Source organism: Dermacentor andersoni, chromosome 1 (assembly GCF_023375885.2).
Source record: "Dermacentor andersoni chromosome 1, qqDerAnde1_hic_scaffold, whole genome shotgun sequence".
NCBI classification, from domain to species: domain Eukaryota; kingdom Metazoa; phylum Arthropoda; class Arachnida; order Ixodida; family Ixodidae; genus Dermacentor; species Dermacentor andersoni.
Genome location: NC_092814.1, coordinates 113,361,374 through 113,379,987, shown reverse-complemented (window position 1 = coordinate 113,379,987; position 18,614 = coordinate 113,361,374). Strand labels below are relative to the sequence as shown.

The 18,614-nt window shown below is 46.9% G+C and overlaps 1 protein-coding gene across 4 annotated transcripts in view; it reads left to right on the top strand.

The window, feature by feature from the left end:
- Nucleotides 1-30: 30 nt before the first annotated feature.
- The window catches only part of LOC126543311 (putative ATP-dependent RNA helicase TDRD12), a 236,418-nt gene continuing 217,834 nt past the window's right edge, over nt 31-18,614 (top strand). Inside the window, exons 1-3 of one of the 4 annotated variants that reach the window (XM_055061914.2) lie at nt 31-243; nt 3,509-3,591; nt 3,880-4,035. In XM_055061914.2, the coding sequence (XP_054917889.1) occupies nt 141-243; nt 3,509-3,591; nt 3,880-4,035 (342 nt within the window). In that variant the 5' untranslated portion in view covers nt 31-140. The other 3 variants (XM_055061916.2, XM_055061915.2, XM_055061917.2) reach the window with 3 other exon arrangements.

Genomic DNA, 18,614 nt, shown 5'->3' with positions numbered 1-18,614 from the left:
CATGTTAGGCATGTTGTCAGACCACAAAATTTTTAATCGGCTCCTTTATAGCTTCCTTCACTTCTTTTTATGCGTGTTTGAAAGTATATTTATTGGCAAACATTAGCGAATCGATATAATTTTATAGATCACCAGTCTTTATGACCAGCGGGCAGCCGCAGGGATTAGTAGCGGTTTCGCAGTTTCAGCATGTTTCAGCGCTTTCAGTAGACGCGGGCTCGACGCCGCGTGCTTTGGATGCAAGTAAGCACGTGGGTTGCGCGCTGTCACCTTAAACGCATTGCATGCACATTGTTTGAATCGGTGAGTCGTTGAGTGAAGCACGGAATAACCTAATCTTTTGACCCTGGGCATTCATTTTGCTTTGTAATCACATGTCCAACTTTTCAAGTGTTTATGTCGAAGGAAGGAGTGCAAAAACAACGCGGCGGTTCGCGTTTTCGTAATGTATATGTATGTGTAAGTATGAAGTTCTTCCTTGTGCTTTTTTTTTTTCGCAATGCAGTTCCATGTCTGAGAACTGTAACCGTTTTGTTTGTTTTTTCCTTTTGGCAGATAATGGTGCAAATAAGGGGTACGACAGCAAAACTACTGAGCAAGGGCAGCGCATCTTCTGTTATCGCTTCTTACGGGTCACCTTTGTTTGAAGCGATGACAGAAGCGCTAAATACGAATTGACTTGCTTGAACTCGGTCATTTGTTTTACAGCATGATTTTTGTGCACGGACTGCAGTCACGTGCCGGAGATTGAAGCGCAAAGATTGGATTGCTGTCCGCGTCTAGTTTTCGTGCACACTGAAACGATGGTGACCGGGCATATATCGAAGTACTCTGTTATGTCTTTAAAGCTGTACATGGTATGTCGTTCGTTTGAAGTGACGTTAGATCTGCTATGTGACGGGTATTACGCAAATATAATTGTGGCTTGTCGAGGTTTTTGTGCGAGAATGCGGCTCGAAAATTGGACCTATTTCGCGTGTTTTTCTTAGATGACAGCTTCCCGCATTAGTCTGCCCCCATTATCTTTGTTTCAATAGTTTTTAGGTAAGGGTGTTCGAATAGTTTTCAAAAATTTCAAAATCGAATACGAATATTCGAGGAACCCGCCGTGGTTGCTCAGTGGCTATGGTGTTGGGCTGCTGAGCACGAGGTCGCGGGATCGAATCCCGGCCACGGCGGCCGCATTTCGATGGGGGCGAAATGCGAAAACACCCGTGTGCTTAGATTTAGGTGCACGTTAAAGAACCCCAGGTGGTCAAAATTTCCGGAGTCCTCCACTACGGCGTGCCTCATAATCAGAAAGTGGTTTTGGCACGTAAAACCCCAAATATTATTATTATTATTAATATTCGAGGAAACCGACTTCTAAATATCGAATATTTTTTTCATTTCTAAAGAAAAAAAAGAACGCTGAGTGCGTTAAGCACCGAGTAGCGCAGTGAACATTTCATCCAGAGACGCGACACATAGCGACGTCAACATGCAGCGACTTGGAACGCGAGTGCACACTTGCTCGTAAGCGCGAAGCCGGCCAACGTCAATACGTGATGAGACAGCGGAACGGGATCGTGTCATTTATGGGTGCAGACAGTTATACTTTGAGAGACACTTCGTGCAGGACGCGTTCCATTCTGTGCGTAAAATAAACTTTTGTTCATGTTGGTCATTTCTGCGGTGCAGATACGCAACTAGTTTACATTGACCGAGACGTGTCCTGGTGAAAATGTGCCGAACTTGCTTTGTGACTATATTTGGAAATGGTTCCTAAACAAGAACAGCATTCCTTGCAAACATCAACGAAAGCTTTGCTTAAACAGATTCCCACAGTGTGTGGGATTTGCATACACATTTAAGAGTTAAAATAGTGATATTCATGCGAAAGCTGCCTCACAAAAGGCAGTAGAGGGTGCATATGCAGGGTTCATACACCACCTTGAAATCCTTGAAAACTCAAGAATTTGGAAAAAAGATTGGAAGTAATAAACTCCGCATAGGGGCTACGCCATGGATAGTGTTCTTCGGGAAACATTATGCCCTATCTCGGTATTTCCTTGCAGCATTGTGGAAGCTGCAGGACTCCTTAGCCAATAGGAAGGCCAAATGCCCCTATAAATGTGTTCGTCTGTGTCGTCTGCTCAGTGTCTGCTTGCCATCCTGTCGATAAATGATCCGTGGTTCCTGGATTGGTGCCATAGATCTTTTTGTGTTGTAACTATAAACTGCATTTACATGATTGCGGGAGCGAGGCTTCATCTATATGCTTCTCAGCAGTTTTTTGCAGCCTCCTTAGCCAGTAAGGCAAACGCCCACTGCATCATGTCACGGTGTCTATTGGGCATTTGCTCGCCACCAGCATCACATACCATGCTAGAGCGGAGTAGTAAATTAATGATGCTATGGACAATGGTGCCTTTATAGCATTTTGCATCATCAATGCATCACCAGGGCTTATGCTGTGGCACCATCTGCTATCTGGAAATCGGACCACTTTTAGGGCTCGGCACGGGCTCTGTAGTCCTAGAAGTGTCGAAACTTACAGTTGATCTCAATAATGACAAAACATACCTAATGCTTTGCCGTCAGTGTGAGATGGGTCTAAATGATGACAGATTTTACATTTATATTTTGATGTCATGGCAGAGAGCCAAAAAACAAGCGTATATTCAGGTTGAAGTGGGCGGTCTGGGATGCATGGGCACTGCCATATTGCTACGCTAGCACAGTTAAGGTGGCTATTACAGTTTCCAGCGGTAACCACCACAGTAATTTACAGTATATGACATGCATGCACAAAAAGCTGTACATGTCGCTTATTGCTGTAACGTATCATGTGCCTAAAAAACATAATTCTTTAATCCCGGCAATCATCAGGCAGTTATGCCTGGAACTATATTCCACGGTGCAAGGATATTGCTTATATACACCTCTTACTTCGGCAGTGCTGCAAGCTACATGCGAGATAGAGTATGCATTTTCTTTTGAGAGTGTTGCTTAATGATATCAATATGACATGTCCACAGCCAGCACTGGCAGGCTTGTTTAAGTCACTGTTGCCATCGTGGCACTAGACAAAGCCAGGTCAAGCGTCCAAACCATGCCACCGTTTTGTTGTGCCAGTTGGTTCATAGTGCAGCCATCCTGGCTTCATTTTTGTGCCCTAGGCTGTAGAAATGCCTGGCAGAAAATAAGCTTCAGCCATTTGGCATTAACATGACTAGTATCTGGCTGAAGTCCGACTACTAACCGTTATGCCAGAAGGTGATTGACACCTGAAGCGTGTCCAGCTCAGCAGCTGCTGAGTTCCAACTGTTCCAACTTGCCCAAATTGCCACTCTGTTCAGAAATTGTAGCTAAGAAAAATGAGATTTCACTACTTTTCAGTGCATGTGTACGACTAAGGTTTGTTTCCCTCTCTTTGAATTTTGACCTTCGGCATCCTTGAATTGTTCAATTTTGGGTCAAATGTTCTGTACAAACCCTGCATTCATAGAAAAAACCTTTTGTGCAGATTACACTTCAAGCAGCATGGCCATAGAAGCATTTAAAAACGCACAAGGATGGAAGCAGAGAATGAATGTTATTGTCCTGAAGGTAAGATATTCTGTGTAATTGCATGTTGCTTATTGTCCTTGCAATGCATGCGAGCCGAGTGCTATAGAGCTGAAATACCTAAGGGGTAAAATACCTAAGGGAAGGAAGAAATTATCATAGTTGCAGTGTGACACCATGCTAAATGTTGCATCATGGAAAAGTGATTGTTGCCAACAGTGTTAGATTGCAAACATTAACGTGGAGCCACTGTTTCGTTTTAGTTTGTTCTCAGCTGTATGTTCTGGTTTTAGAAATAATCGTATTTGGAACACAATGTTGTATTTGCAGGTGACCTCACCAACTTCCTTTTTGGTAAGGGAAGCGGTGGGAGCAGAGATGTCTCAATGTGGAAGAGAATTTATCAGCATGGAGGCAAGCATGAAACAGTACATGAAAAAGTGGGACATCCAACCTGTCACACCACTACTCCCAGAGATTGATTCGGTAAGTACCAATGACTGTTTGCTTTATGTTTGATAAGTTCATTTGTTACCAGCACTGATGTGATGTGTGTGCGATATTTTCACTGTAAGCAATTGGGATGAGTATATCCAGGGGTTGTTGAAGCATGTCATTTACATGTAAGCATATTTATATATATATATATATATGCAATGACCATGCGAATGGGCGCATAAAGCATTTTTTCATGCAACTTTTACTGCCATAGCAACTCGGACAGCCATAAGTCACACATGCAGTTAAGTCTCACTTGTCATTCCAACAGATTTGGTAACACCCTCACAAGAGTTAATCATGGACAATGCAAAATATATATTGTACTGGAGAAGAATGAGGAATATGCACTGCTTCGAGAAAGATGACGACAAGTTTGGTCACAGCCTTGTGCCTTTATTGCCTGAACTGTGTGACATCTCGCTGCGGTGCCCTACTCACCGAGAGCTTCATTAAAGGGACTGACAACCGATCTTTAAGGACCTAGTTCTTTATGGTGCAACGCATAGCTCACCCTAGGTAGTGTTTACAAATGCAACGGTTACTTCCAAAAGCGCGTCAATATATTGTAGGCAAAATTTTTCCATCTCAGCTGCCTCTAAAAAAAAAAAAAAAAAAAGCAAGAGTCCCTCCTCTAGCAATGCTGAGAAGTGAGAGCGATGTCCATAGCCTGCCTTGCAACTTGTGAAAGCCACCCATCGTTCTGCTTTCACAGGAATGAGTGCAATTGTGGTTAACCACCTACATTTTGACCTTTTCAACCACTTTCCATTAGCGGGATTATCTCGATTCATGTTCTGAGCGGTTGCCTGTCCCTTTAATTACACCACAACACCTCTTCACAATTTGGTGGAAGTCTTGGGACCTTTAGTGACCTGGAACTCCGTAGCCGGACACTCCCTCCCGTTTCTGCCATTCCTGAGGATGCCACGCAGCAGAATACTCCCTAGGCATCACCTCTTATCTGTTCCGGTGCTCTACACCAACGAGATCCTCCTGTCTTCAGCAGAACCAATGATCATGATGCAGAGGATTGGCTTTCGTCTTACGACTGCGTGAGTGTTCATAACAAATGGGATGACACCGCTAAACTGACTGACGTCATCTTTTATCTTTCTGGAGTCGCTAATCTCTCGTTCTGGAATCATGAATCAGCCCTTACCACCTGGAGGCATTTACGAATTCCTTCAAAGAATCTTCGGTCGTCCTGCTGTGCACAAGCTTCATGCGGACCAACGCTTGCGTGGTCGCTTTCAGCAAAAGGGTGAAAACTTCCCCAGCTACATTGAAAATGTAGTCTACCCTTGCCGGCGCATTAATCCCACTATGCCCGAAGCTGAAAAGATCAACAATGTCATAAAAGGCATAGAGGATGACTCCTTCCAAGCGTTCTTGGTTAAGAATCCTCAAACGGTGGACGTTATCATTACACTGTGCCATAGCTACGACGAACTCTACAAACAACGCCTTACTACACGGCGAGCTGTCGTGCCGGATGACATGATTTTAGCCATAACCGACAGTTCCAGTGCTGCTCCCGCCCACTCGTCGTTCCATGACCAAACAAACAATTCGTTCGAGAGGAAGTAGCGCACCAACTGTCAGTTCTGCCCGATACCCAGTCGTCTGAGTCCTCTTTGTCTCCGGAACTCTGACGGGTCATACACTAACAATTCAACGACATGTTACCTCTTGCTACTCGGCCACCTTCAGCGCCGGTTCTGCTCACGTATGCTGTCGTTGTCGCAAGTCCAAGACCTTTGCCTGTCGATACCGCGAGACCACAAGGGAATTCTCCTGACTGCCAGTCCCGCTGTGCTCCACCAGTTCTGCACTTTGCTCCCTCGTCTCCTGTTCCCCAAAGCTTCAACACTCGTCGGTCTCCATCTCTCCGTCGATGTTCACTGTCCCCCATTATCTGCCGCCCTCCAGCTGTGGAGGAAAACAAAAAGGCATAGCTCCAGAGGCAAGAACCGCGATCTCGTCGAACTGCTCAAGGCCTCATTTATATTCCCTGTCAACTTAATTGAAGTTTATGCCGAAGGTATCACCGTTCATCCATTTGTTGACAGGGGTGCCGCAGTGTCAATAATTGTTGAGCAGCTTTGCTGTATGCTCCGAAAAGTTGCGATGCTGTTTTCTGCCATTTCGCTACGTACAGCAAATGCTGAGCCAATTTTTGTGATGCTGTTTTCTGTCATTTCGCTACGCACAGCAAGCGCTGAGCCAATTGAGCCCTTAGGAACATGTACCGTTTGTGTCGCCATACAAGACAGTTTAGACCACATTGAGTTTGTTGTTCTTCCCCACTGCTCTCATGCCATCATTCTAGGATGGGACTTCCTCTCATCTCATCATGCTGTTATTGATTGTGCCCGTGCAGAACTTGCGCTTACTCCATTTTGCAGCAGTCTTTCTGAAGATTTGCCTCTTCTGCTCGAATGTTGGTTGCCACTGCCACCGATATTTCTCCTTTTTCTTCTACCCTTGTGCCCATTTCCTGTGCTGCTTTCTACGATTCTACAGTTCTCTTCAGGCCATCTAAACTTGCTGCACGCCGTCATCCCTTCTTGCTTCCTTTTGCCCTCCTTCGCACTCGCCAGGGCTCCAGCGCACTTTACATATTGAATTCAATTTCATGTCCGTCAAGCTTACACCATGGTGAGTGCCTCAGTTCTGCTGACGAATTTGACGTGAGCTCTGTCTATGATGCGCCTGATGACTCGGCTCCTCTTCAGGTTGACACCATGGCTCTTATTGTCTATGCGTCTGAGCCTGCATGTGACTGAACGTTTGCTCAGTCTATTGATCCCAACCTTACTCCGAGTCGGCGCACGCAGATCGTCGACCTCCTTAAAGCGAAACTGGAGGGCTTCCCAGAAGAAATGAGTAAAGTGCTGTACGTAATGGTTTTTAACCCTCCGAATTCGAATATCGCATCGAAATTGAGCGAAAGAAAGCGCAAACAGATCTTATTTCGACGAAAAGTGCAGCAGCAGACTCGGGGCATATCGCCCGCGCCGTTTGCGCCTGTTATTGGTCAGGCGCCTCATGATGTCAACAATGGTGTTCGTCCGGACCGACCGCTGCCGTTACACATGAAGCACGGTGCAAGGTGGTTTGGCACTGTTTTGTGGAGACGTTAATGGTAAATTTCAAGAGCTTGCGTTTCTCCGAGGAGTTTGGCGTTGCTCCCTACGTGTACGAGCCGGTTGCGAGGAGCCAGCCTCTCGAGGAAGCAAAAGATGGTTGTTAGCAAGCAGTGGTTTCGACGGGAACGAAAGCGAAGTGTTAGCATCTCCTCGTGTTAGAAATGTTCTTTGGTGAGTATGTTCTTTGCAACGCTGCATGCAGCGATCCAGTGAGTTCGTTTCCGGACAAACAACTGTACTGTTATGTTCCTACATGCCTCCTCGTGGAACGTAAGCGGGCGTATTCGTGCGCTGCCCCAAAGTGGTCGGCAATCTACACAGACGGTTTACATACGGGAAAAGTTTTCCGGCTCTTGCAGCACCTGTAGTGACCTTCATCAGTGTGCCATCCGCATGCTACTCGTAACCGGAGCCGTAAAAGCGGCGAATTCCGTCGGCTACGTGAGTTGGCCGATTTCTCTCTGTGCGCAAGAAAAGGGGGAGCGCAGCATCCTGGCGTGCGCTGGCTTTCGAACACATACAAATTTAATCTTGCACTGGTTTATGGTAGCTGCATGTAGGCTGCTTCACAACACACGTGCGAATACAAAATTAACGGCGGTTTGCAACCAAACCTGCGTAAAGGATGGGAGATAAACATGCACCTTCCATTCAGTGTGCTAACACGAAGGAGCTAGCAGTAAATCAAAATCCAGCTTTGGACGAGTTCGTGTATTCATAAGGTCTTCCAAGACCAGTTACCATCCCTCTGCCCGCACCCGTCCTGTCTTAATGTGTTCATTGCCCCGACCTTTTCGCGCTGCGTTTACAAAGCCTGCTAGCAGCAAGTCGTGCTCTCACTCATTCATGCATTATTGATAAAATCTGGTAGTAATCATCGTCGCAAAAGTGGTTAGAGCACGGAGCACAGCACTGTTAATTATTGTTCTTGAGCGCTTGAAATTCTTTTGATTCACAGCAGCCTCCCACTTTGCTGAAAGCTTCTTGTCTTGTGGGAAGTAATGGAACGTAGTTGCGGCCACTGGTGTTCGTGCAACTGTAGGCTGCACAGAACGCCGGCATGATCGGCCCACCACTTCAATTGATGCTGCGCACGTCAACTACCACTCTACATACACACAAACAAAAGAATGCAGGCTCAAGTGAGGCAGATTATGACGGCACGCACGCAGAAACAAGCGCGGTCAGGCACGGTCGCGGAGACTGCGAAGGAGCGGAACACCAGTGCTGATGTCACTACGCCGCGATTTCCGGTCTCCGCTCGCATCGTCAGTGTCAGCAGCAGCGCGCGGCGCTCGACGGGGGGCGGAGCGACAGCGCAATTTTAACCAGCGCTTACGTCAATCCTAAGTGAAAAAGCCCGCCCAAAATTTTACGTTCATGGTTTGTAAGGTTCCTGCACCCGTATATAAGCATCTTATTGAATTCGGCAGACTCTTCAGTTTCCCTTTAACCAATTTCGTTCTTTTTTTTTATCTCTAACAACATTGTTTAGGGCATACCTCCACAGTCGTTCATCACATCGACACCGGCAGCCATGCACCGCTACGCCAGCGTTCATACTGTGTGTCCGCGACGAAGCACTGTGTCATCGATGAGCACGTAAGAGACATGCTCAAACGTGGCATGATACAGCATTCGCACAGTCCCTGGGCCTCTCCAGTAGTGTTATTCAAAAAGACAGATGGGACTATTTGTTTTTGTATGCACTATCGAACACTCAACAAGATAACCCGGAAAGATGTCTATCCTCTTCTCCGTATCAATGACATGCTGGACTGCCTCCAAGGCACTGAATTCTTTTCGTCCTTGGAGTTGCGTTCTGGTTATTTGCAAGTTCCGGTGACTGAGGCAGATCGCCCGAAAATGGCATTCATTACGCCTTACAGCTTATATGAATTTACCGTCATGCCCTTTGGCCTGTGTAATGTGCCTGCCACATTTGAAAGAATGATGGATAACATCCTCCGGGGCCTCAAATGGCAAACGTCTTTGTTATCTCGATGAGATTGTCATCTTTTCCCTGGACTTCTCTTCTCACCTGATTCGACTCGAATGTGTCCTCACTTGCCTCATCGATGCTGGACTCCAACTCAGCTTGAAGTGTCGCTCGCTGCCCGGCAGCTTGGGCACATTGCTTCGAAAGATGGTGTGCTCCTACATCCAACCAAACTCCAAGCCATCGCCGAATTCCCACGACTGAAGGCCACTAAAGAACTCCGCAGCTTCATCGGATTGTGCTCATACTTTTGCTGTGTCATCCGCAACTTCACCACCATAATAGCGCCTTTGATGTAGCTTCTCGCGGGTAACCACGACCTCTCGTCCTGGCCGCCAATCTGTGATGCCGCATTCACAATGCTGTGACGTCTTCTAATGTCACCCCCGATCCTCCGACATTTCGACCCAAGCACGCCAACAGAAATACACACAGCTGCCAGTGGCGTCGCTATTGGTGCTGTTCTTGCACAACGAAACACTGGCTTCAATGAATGCGTCATTGCCTTCATCAACTGTGCACTCACGAAAGCGGAAACCAACTATTCCATTACAGAAAAAGAACGCTTGGCTATCATTTGGGCCATAACTAAATTCTGTCCTTACTTCTAAGGCCGCCCATTCAACGTCATAACTAACCACCATGCTTTCTGCTGGATGTTGTCCTTGAAAGATCCTTCAGGTCGCCTCGCTCGATGGGCGCTTCACCTCCAAGAGTACGGTATTCGAGTCCTGTGCAGCTTTAGCCATAAACATTCAGACGCGGATGCTATGTCTTGCTCCCCTGTGTCAGGCCAGCCCAATTGTCTGAACGTACCAATATACGAGTCCTCCCTTACCACCACGAACATGCTTTCGAAGCAGCAGAAGGATCAGTGGATTTTATCTATAGTGGTGTTTCTGTCACATCCATCAACGCCTTCCCTAGGCTATGCATTGCGCTACGAAGCACACTACTTCTATGTTCGTGATGGGCTCCTATTGGGGGCAAGGACTTACGGAGTCGCCATCTGTTGGAATCGCCTTGCTTGAGTAGTATGAGGGATAATGTGGCGCACTCTGCGCGCTCCTCATAGGTTTGGCTGCCGGTGCTCAATAAAGCATCATGCGGGAGCCAGAATGGTTTACAGACACTATCTCTTTACCGAATATCTACAGTGAACGCCTACTACGTGCGATTGCCGCGATAGTCACCCAAACCGGCTTGTTGCGTGAAAGGTCGGCAGTCGCAGAGGGTGAACTATGTGGAATATGTTCTTATAGTGGGCTGTCTGTATAACCAAACCAAATGGAGCATAACGGAACGAAGCCTCAATGCAGTGATCGCATGAGTTCACGGTGACCGACTGCACCTCTGCATACATGTCCGCGCACAATGTTTCACTTTCGCACGCACCATGCTGTGAGCTTTAGGCCGCAGCATGTGACAGTACACAAGCAGTCGTTCCTGCGTGGACACTGTCAGAGCTGTTAAAAAATAATTTTGTTATAACTAGGTACTTCGACGGCTACAATGGCGTCTTGTGATGTCCCGTTGTGACGGTTCAATCTTCCTCTTTTTTTTTTCTTCTAAAGACTTAGACGTTTCCACATAACTATTTCTGAAGTTTCGTCGCACTGTATATCTATCGGTCTTCTCACCGAGCAATTAATTACCCGCTGCTTCTTTTTCCTAATACAGTACATTTCATTGTTTTGCTCTACCCAAACACGAGCATATGCCATGCCTTTTTTTTTAGTGTGCTTTTTACCATTCCCTTTCCATTCCGGTGAACTTGCCAGTATATAACATGAACAAGTTCATAGACCAAAGCTTCATGACGTTAACAGAGCTGCACGTGCGGGCGAGCGTCTCAGTGCGTGCTTTCTGCTGCTCACCGAACATCACAACCCCGACACTGTATCAGAAATCTTCCTCGCGGAAGTGCTTGCTGCACACCCGAGTTGTAGCTGATGGCTGCTTGCCGGATCTAAGTTTCGCTATGCAAGCTTCACACAGCTTCTTGTCCTGCGGGTACGTGTGAAGGCTGACTCGGGGTTCTGTTGTGTATATGCGGCACCTATCAGTAGCCTACCATGTTGGACGCCTTCAAAGGTGCCCACTACCTATTACAAGGCTTTCAAGTGTTGTCAAGCACACACCCGAAGCGGGAAAACCTTCCCCCTTAATCAGAACTGCAGCGCAGGTGCGACTTTGAACTTTCATTTTCAGCTCGCTTCATCACTTCCGAAGCCGCGGCCGCTGTGTCCACGTGATCCCTTATACCACGTCATGCCGACGGTGCCAGCTTATCCAGTGGTGGAGCTGGCCCCCAATGCCACCGCAGCTACTTCTCGGATGACTGCAAATGACTACTTGTGGTGCCTCGGCATCTACGTTCGGACATATGTGCAGCATTTCACGATGACCCGCATTGCACACATGCAGGAGTACTTAAAGACATATGCATGCCTGCGACGTTGTTATTACTGGCGTTGGATGTACTGATTTGTCTGCCAATATGTCCGCTGCTGCCTCGCTTGCCAACACTGGAACGGTACGCCCACACTAGCGACAAAAACGCGCGCGACACGCCGCACGCGGCAAGCGCCCGCGCGGCACACGCGTGCGGGCAAGTCCACAGTGGCGTTTTGCGGCACGCGGCAGCGGCCCGTGGAGTCCCGCGTTGTCTCGTTCCATTCGATACTTCTCGTCACAACGCGCTCTCCGTTCTGCCCATTTCGTCTTCCATCGGAAGTGTCTGTGTTTTTTTGCGCCACTGCCGGCCACACTCAGGCATGTCGGATACGGACGAGGAGCTACTGGTGACTGTGAGCACTACATATAATACTTGTTTGTTCTTTACTTGTGTGACGCCGACGTGCCAGAAAGCGGACGAGAAAGTTTTGGGTGCGGTACAGGGACACTGATGGCCAGGCGCACACTCTGCTTCCCCGCCTTCACCAATTACTCACCTGTCATGCCAAACTGCTGTCCATAATGTGCCAGCGGTTGGCGCGCAGCTCCTTGTCCGACGCTCGATTTATCATAGAGGCACGCATATCCGCGAACGGTTTCCAAAAACGCCTCCATTGCGAGGCGAATTCTTCGTCGACGCCTCAGTGGCGGTGTGGTAAGGCCTAACAAAAACAGCCCCCTTGACTGGAAATGGCCTCTGAGATTTTACGGCGCGCGTGTCACTGTTCAGTCTCAGAGCCCATAGATTATGATTCTTTGCTTGTGCGACAGGTGGCGCCACAAGAGCGCGGCTCGTAAAGCGGCTCGCTTCTGATTGGTGGTCGTTTTGCGTCTGCCGCGAAAAATGGGTCTCGCACCCATTCGCGCGTTTGCCGCGCGTTGCTGCCGCTTTTCGTGAATCTTGCCGCGCGCGACAGCACCGCTCGCCGCGCGCGGTGTGTCGCACGCGTTTTTGTCGCTAGTGTGGACGTACCAGAAGAATACCCCTCGTCCGTCGTCCCTCAGCGTGAATGTGTTGCAAGTTCCAAAATGTCATTAGGCACACAGTATCACTATGTACGTTTCTTTCGCACCACCGTTATGCTACCACATAGAAAAGCCAGCTGTGTGGTTTGAAAAGAGTTCCATGACACAAGGCCTGCAGTGCAGCACGTTTTAATGCACTGGGATCGCTTTTGCAAGCTTTGAACTCACCTAGACATGGAACAGCATTAAAAAAGAAACTATGCTCACCTTTCCTTGAGACTGACGCGATCAATTTCTTGCACACAAGGGGCGGGGCGCAGGATATACTTTTACCAGATCCTCTACATTTCATTATGGCACAGAGCAGTAAATACTGATGTCTTATCTGGCATTAAGCTATCTGTAATCAACCCAGAAAAGCTAGTTTATTGAATTAATCTTGTAAAACAATTTTTTTCAGTCTCTTACTGAGCCTTGGGAAGGGAAATTTATGCTGTCTTGCATTGCAGCTGCCACCTATGCTCGTTGTTTACCTTTCTTGCCCTGCTCCTTCTCTAATTTCAGTGTTCAAATGCAAAAACATTTGCACATTTTGTGTTCTTTTTATATTTGTGAATCTATTCATTCACCACCAATACTAACGCTTTGTGCCTACCAAAATGGTAGCACAGACTTTGGAACAGATCGCGGAAGCAGACGACAGTGAACAGCTTATAACTAGCGCCACTCTACCCGCACATTCTGTCTCTAGCAGCAAAATAGTTGAACTAAACCACGTGTGCTGGGCAAGGGACATCTGTGCAGGTCTGGAGTTCAGTAGGTTGTGGTTTAGACAATGTCAATGCCGGCAGTGCTGCATTCTGTTTGCTGCATATGACACACCATAGATGTTATAATCTGAAAACAAAGGACCCTGTCACATTCAGGAAGGTCACGATGTTCAAGTTGCTGTGACCAGCAGTTAAGGCCCTTAGGACTGCGCACATTTTCACATCATCACAATAATGGAATGGGTGTTCTGTAGGGGTGAGCGAGGGCTTGGTGAAAACAGGTCAAGCACTTAGATATAATGGGAATGTTCATTTCTATGACGATGCGAAGCTATATTCTCAGATGCCATGTGCACCCGGCATATGGAAAGCTGTGTGCAGCAGGTTGTATATCTTGAAATTGTTGTAGCACTGTCCTCTTAATTTCCGTATGCCATGAAGTAGACTGTTGTGTACTTGTACTATGTGAGGTCATGCCAGATTGAACTTTTAACTTCTGGACCCACTGGAAAGAAATTGAATTGATTCCATGTTAAGGGACTCCTGAACAATGGCTTATTTCTTCAAAACTGTGTTAGTTTTCCTGGCAAGCTGTGAAATACCAGTGGCTGGTGACATAATGGTCGATGCATATTGTGATGCGCAGTGCCAGTGAAATGAATTAAACGTGTACGAGTACTCGAATGTACATTTGGAATAATGAACGTTCGAATGGCTCAGTTCGCAAATAGAATTCAGTCAACACTCGTTTGTTCCAATATTAAGGTCGTGGTATGTTGTCAAATGGTTCTACGTATATACCACTGTCTAACCTGAAGATGATCGCAAAAACTATGAAAACATCAAATTAAAATAAACAATAGGTAAACAGCTTCATGCAATAATCATACAACCATGTCGCATGGCACCATGTCCCTCTGTTTTTTGGGTGCTGGTTGCTGAAACATGGTAACATGGTACTACGGCATAGGAACGCCCGCACTACGGCAAGAGTAGAGTTAGCTTAGGGGATGCAAGTCGCACCGAAGTGCTTGCTGCAGTGCTGGCCGCTCGGCCCAAGCACGCTGCCGATGACACAAACATCGGCTACAGTTCGTTTTTTACAGAAAACAGTTGTTGGTGGAATAAACCGATGGTGTAATTTTATCTTCCTTGACAAACAACGACCACTGTATAACAAACGGTAGCTGTGATACAAGTCGGTTCAACTCTGAGTTCGGCTGCCACTGCACTGCATGCGAGACGGCTCAATTGAATCACATGCTCCGCACTCTAAATAGCAGATTATCATTTTTGTGCGAATTGATGCTATGACAAAAATAAAGCGTTCTCAAAGCGATGCATTTTGCTATTGTTGGCACTGTTTATGCTAGAGCTTCGCTTAGCGAATTAAGCCTAGTGGCATCTTCGAATTTTGCCGACGTTGAGCTGCTTGTGTGGTGGACTCGAAAAACTGTTAACACGTTAGCTGGCAGGGCGTTGTGCGGGGCACGCCGTTGGGGGAAGCTTGCCGCTAGTGTATTCATTCTTTAAGAAAAAGTGCATTTTGACACGTTCCACAAGTTACCGGAAATAATTGTGTGGCAGTCCACTGCCACAGGCATGCATAGCCATACACTCTTAGACAAAGGTACACCCTTTGGGGTGTGTCTCTGCCACAGAACAATAATCGTCATCTGCCTTACTTGCGTTTCCTATCTTGAAAACACCGCGCATGCTACTTTCCTGTCAGGAATGCTATGTCATGCTGATAACGCGCATGCTGTTCGTTACTGGGAAGTACCGGGCTCGCGGCGTTAAAGAAAGGAAATGTGGACAAGACAGATGATGTTTATTGTTGTCACAAGATACAATCGAAAGAGTGTAATTTTGTTTTAAAGTGTAGTAAAGTATGTTGTATTTGCCCATCTGGAAAAAAATTATCAAAAAATTTGTTTGTTATAGGAGGGTCGGTGCAATTTGTTCATGGTTATAGGCAGACCAAGCTATGTTAGAAGAATGGTCAGTTATATCAGAAAGTCTGTTGTTAGCAGATCTGTTGTAATGGCGTGGAATTATCTTTTTGGTTTTCCGAATATTAGGTATATTCAGTGAAAATTCATTGGTACAAGTTAGTCCACTTCGATGGGACAGAGTTAAACAATCCATATGCAATGCGGTCAGAGGGAATGGTGACAACAGCAGCGTGTATGAAAAGTATGTATGAAAGTTAATTAGGCATACTGGGTATTTATGTTCATGCATGCATATTCATGCATTCACACGCACAGCTTACACAAACAAGCTTTGGTGCTGACTGGCCCCATGTGAACCCCAGGGCTGCGATATTGTAGCGAGGCCTTTTCTCAGTGCTAATGCTTTTCAATGCTTTTCACTTTTGTGCGTAGTCAAAACGACGCTCAGCCCACTGGATCGCTACAAAATCGCAGCCCTGATTGCCACTTCAACGGTCGTCAGTCAAATTCGTACACATGCATGACCTTGGGACAGATCAACAATGAGCCACTCGTATGAACATATTAACGGCAAGCTTTCTGTGACAACTTGCAACCCATTAGCACATTGACCAATGGAAAATTTTCGCCACGGCCATGCTGCTGGTAAAGCAGGCTTAATTGCCATTGCTTCATTGGGTATAGGTGACTGAAGTTACGCTTTGATGCTAAATCGTTGCAGATTTATTTGTAGTGGTTGTATGACATTTAGAGAGCTGGCAAACTGTGTCACCATCGAAAGCGGCTCTATGGTGACGCAGTTTGCCAGCTCTCCGAATGTCATACAACCACTACAAATAACATTGGTGTATGTACCAATGTTATTTACAGATGTGATCCTTCCCTTGCATGGTATGTCAGCCTCTTGTTCTGGACGTCGTTCGTAGGTGCACATGCATTGGTCTCTTCACCTACTTTCGAGCGAACCATCACAGCACTGGCTTTTGATTTGCATGGTGGGCATGAAAATGTTGTGTGACTGCTGTGCTTACCATCCGGCTGCAGAGGCATCGTCATGAAAAATTGCAATAGAGATATTTTATTGGTTTCATCTTATCGAATTATAAAATAGACCTGATAGATAGATAAAATAGGCCTGTATGGGTTTATTGGATTATGAAACAATGGATTATCAAGTTTATTCAGTGGGACTGCGTACTAAAGCGGTTTGTTTTATTGAACTACAAAAATGGTTAATCTTAAAGTGAAGCATTCTAGGCAACCCCTTTCAGACTTTGCTGAAGGTGGCTGCTGCTGATAGGTACTGCTGCTGTCTTGCTGAATAGCTTGTAACGCCCACCGATGTTGCAATGCGGGGATGCTAAGGTTTACACTCAGCCGGCACCTTGGTGCCGGCTATGAAAAACGAGAAAAATAAAAATGGCCAGCACGTGCTCGAACTGCAAGCACGGTATGCGCACTTCTGTTATAGAAGCCTGCTACGCTGGTTCTCTTGTTCTGGTGCTCTGCTGCGACCTGTTGTTTCCTGACACAGTGGTGACCCAGGAGAATGTGCCTTTCACAGAGCGACACGATGCCATGGCTAACTGGCTGGAGCCCCCTACCGCTGTTATTGTCCTGCTATGTCGGCACATGGTTCATGCAGTTTGAGGTAGCTCTGGAGCTGAACATCTTCATCCAAGAGTTCAAGTATGTGGTACTCCTCTACGTCCTGAACTTGACCTTCAACTCTGCCTCGGGGTTCTATCGCCTGGTCTGCGCCCCTACGACGAGCTACAACAGGCTGTGCTGAACTTCTATGGCACTACGTACTGCCCTCTTCCCGAGATTGACAGCACGGTGTGCATCTAATCTCTGTCAACACCCTCACAGCCAGCACCAAGCGCATCTCTTCCTGCGGCCTGTATGCCATCGTCATCAAGCCAGCCTTTTTCACTTGACCTGCCACTAGACCATCTTGTCAACTCACAGGTGCGCTACCACGCAATCTCCGGCCTCAGGTGTTCACCAGGAGCCTCTGTAGCGCAAGTACGTGCACAATCGTCTCATCAAGGGTATTGCATACCCTCCCTATTCGCCCCGGAGACTCCCGATTTTTTACTGAACTTTCCGATTGTACGATCACTGTCTTATATCTCCCGAAAAGCGGTCTCTGTTCGCTCAATAACGATTTTTGTGAAACCGGCACTGTGAAATCTACAGCCGCATCCTAATCGTCAGCATCAGCAACAGCGGCCGCACCAGCACCATCGGTATCATCGACTAAGCAGCAGACTACGGTGCCTAGTAAGCCGACCAAAGCCAGAGCCAATCTCTTGCATTTCATGCATGCCTTCCTCCATGGTGCATCTTGTTGCTGTTGCTGGTGTGTTTGATTAGTGTTGGCTGGGCCGCGTGCGTGCGGTGCATCGTGTAAAGTTAGAATCCTCGTGTGCTTGATGCCATGGCACTATCAAAGGCCTAAAAAAAGTATTTGCAGAAGTTATTGCGAACTTATACTTCTGAATTTCTGTGCTTTTTGACATCAAGAAAAGGACAACATTTTGCATTTTGTACGTGTGGATGCGACAACAGCATGTCTCACGGTGACAAAGGCAACTTGAAACTGCACGTTTCCATGGCGAAGCATCAAAGCTATGTTCGCACCGCTGAGCAGCAAGACAACATAGTGAACTTTCTCCAGAACAACTGCGACGACAGTGTCATATTTTTGCAGTCCCTGTTTACGGGATTCCTCGTCGAACACAACCTACCCCTTAGTGTCAGGGACCACGTTGGGCCTCTTCTACGGAAAATGTTTCCAAAATTGCGACGAGGCGAAGCGTTATGGATGTGGACGCAACTCTGAAGAATGCGGAGGTCGCCAACCTGAAATTTATTTCACAGGCATCGCTCTTGAGTCTTTGTTTCTTAATTCAGAGTTTCCCTCGGCTGCTACCCCGAGATTCCAATGAATCTGCTGAAGACGCTTTAGCTGCTCTCGAAGCTGAGTTTGCCATACTACAGGCGTACAGTCTTCCAGAGGACATTCTGAATGAACAAAGGTGGGACGTGCAATGGTCCATGGTTGGAAAAATGAAAAACACTGATGGAAAACATGTTTCACTGAGTTGCTAAGGTGATGCTGGATTTACTCATGGTACCGCATAGCAACGCAGTGTGCGAGCGGATTTTTAGCACGGCGCGAGAAACTAAGACTGAGTTTTGCTCATCAATGTGCAACACAACCCTCCAACACCTGCTGCTAGTGAAGGGCCGGACCATGTTT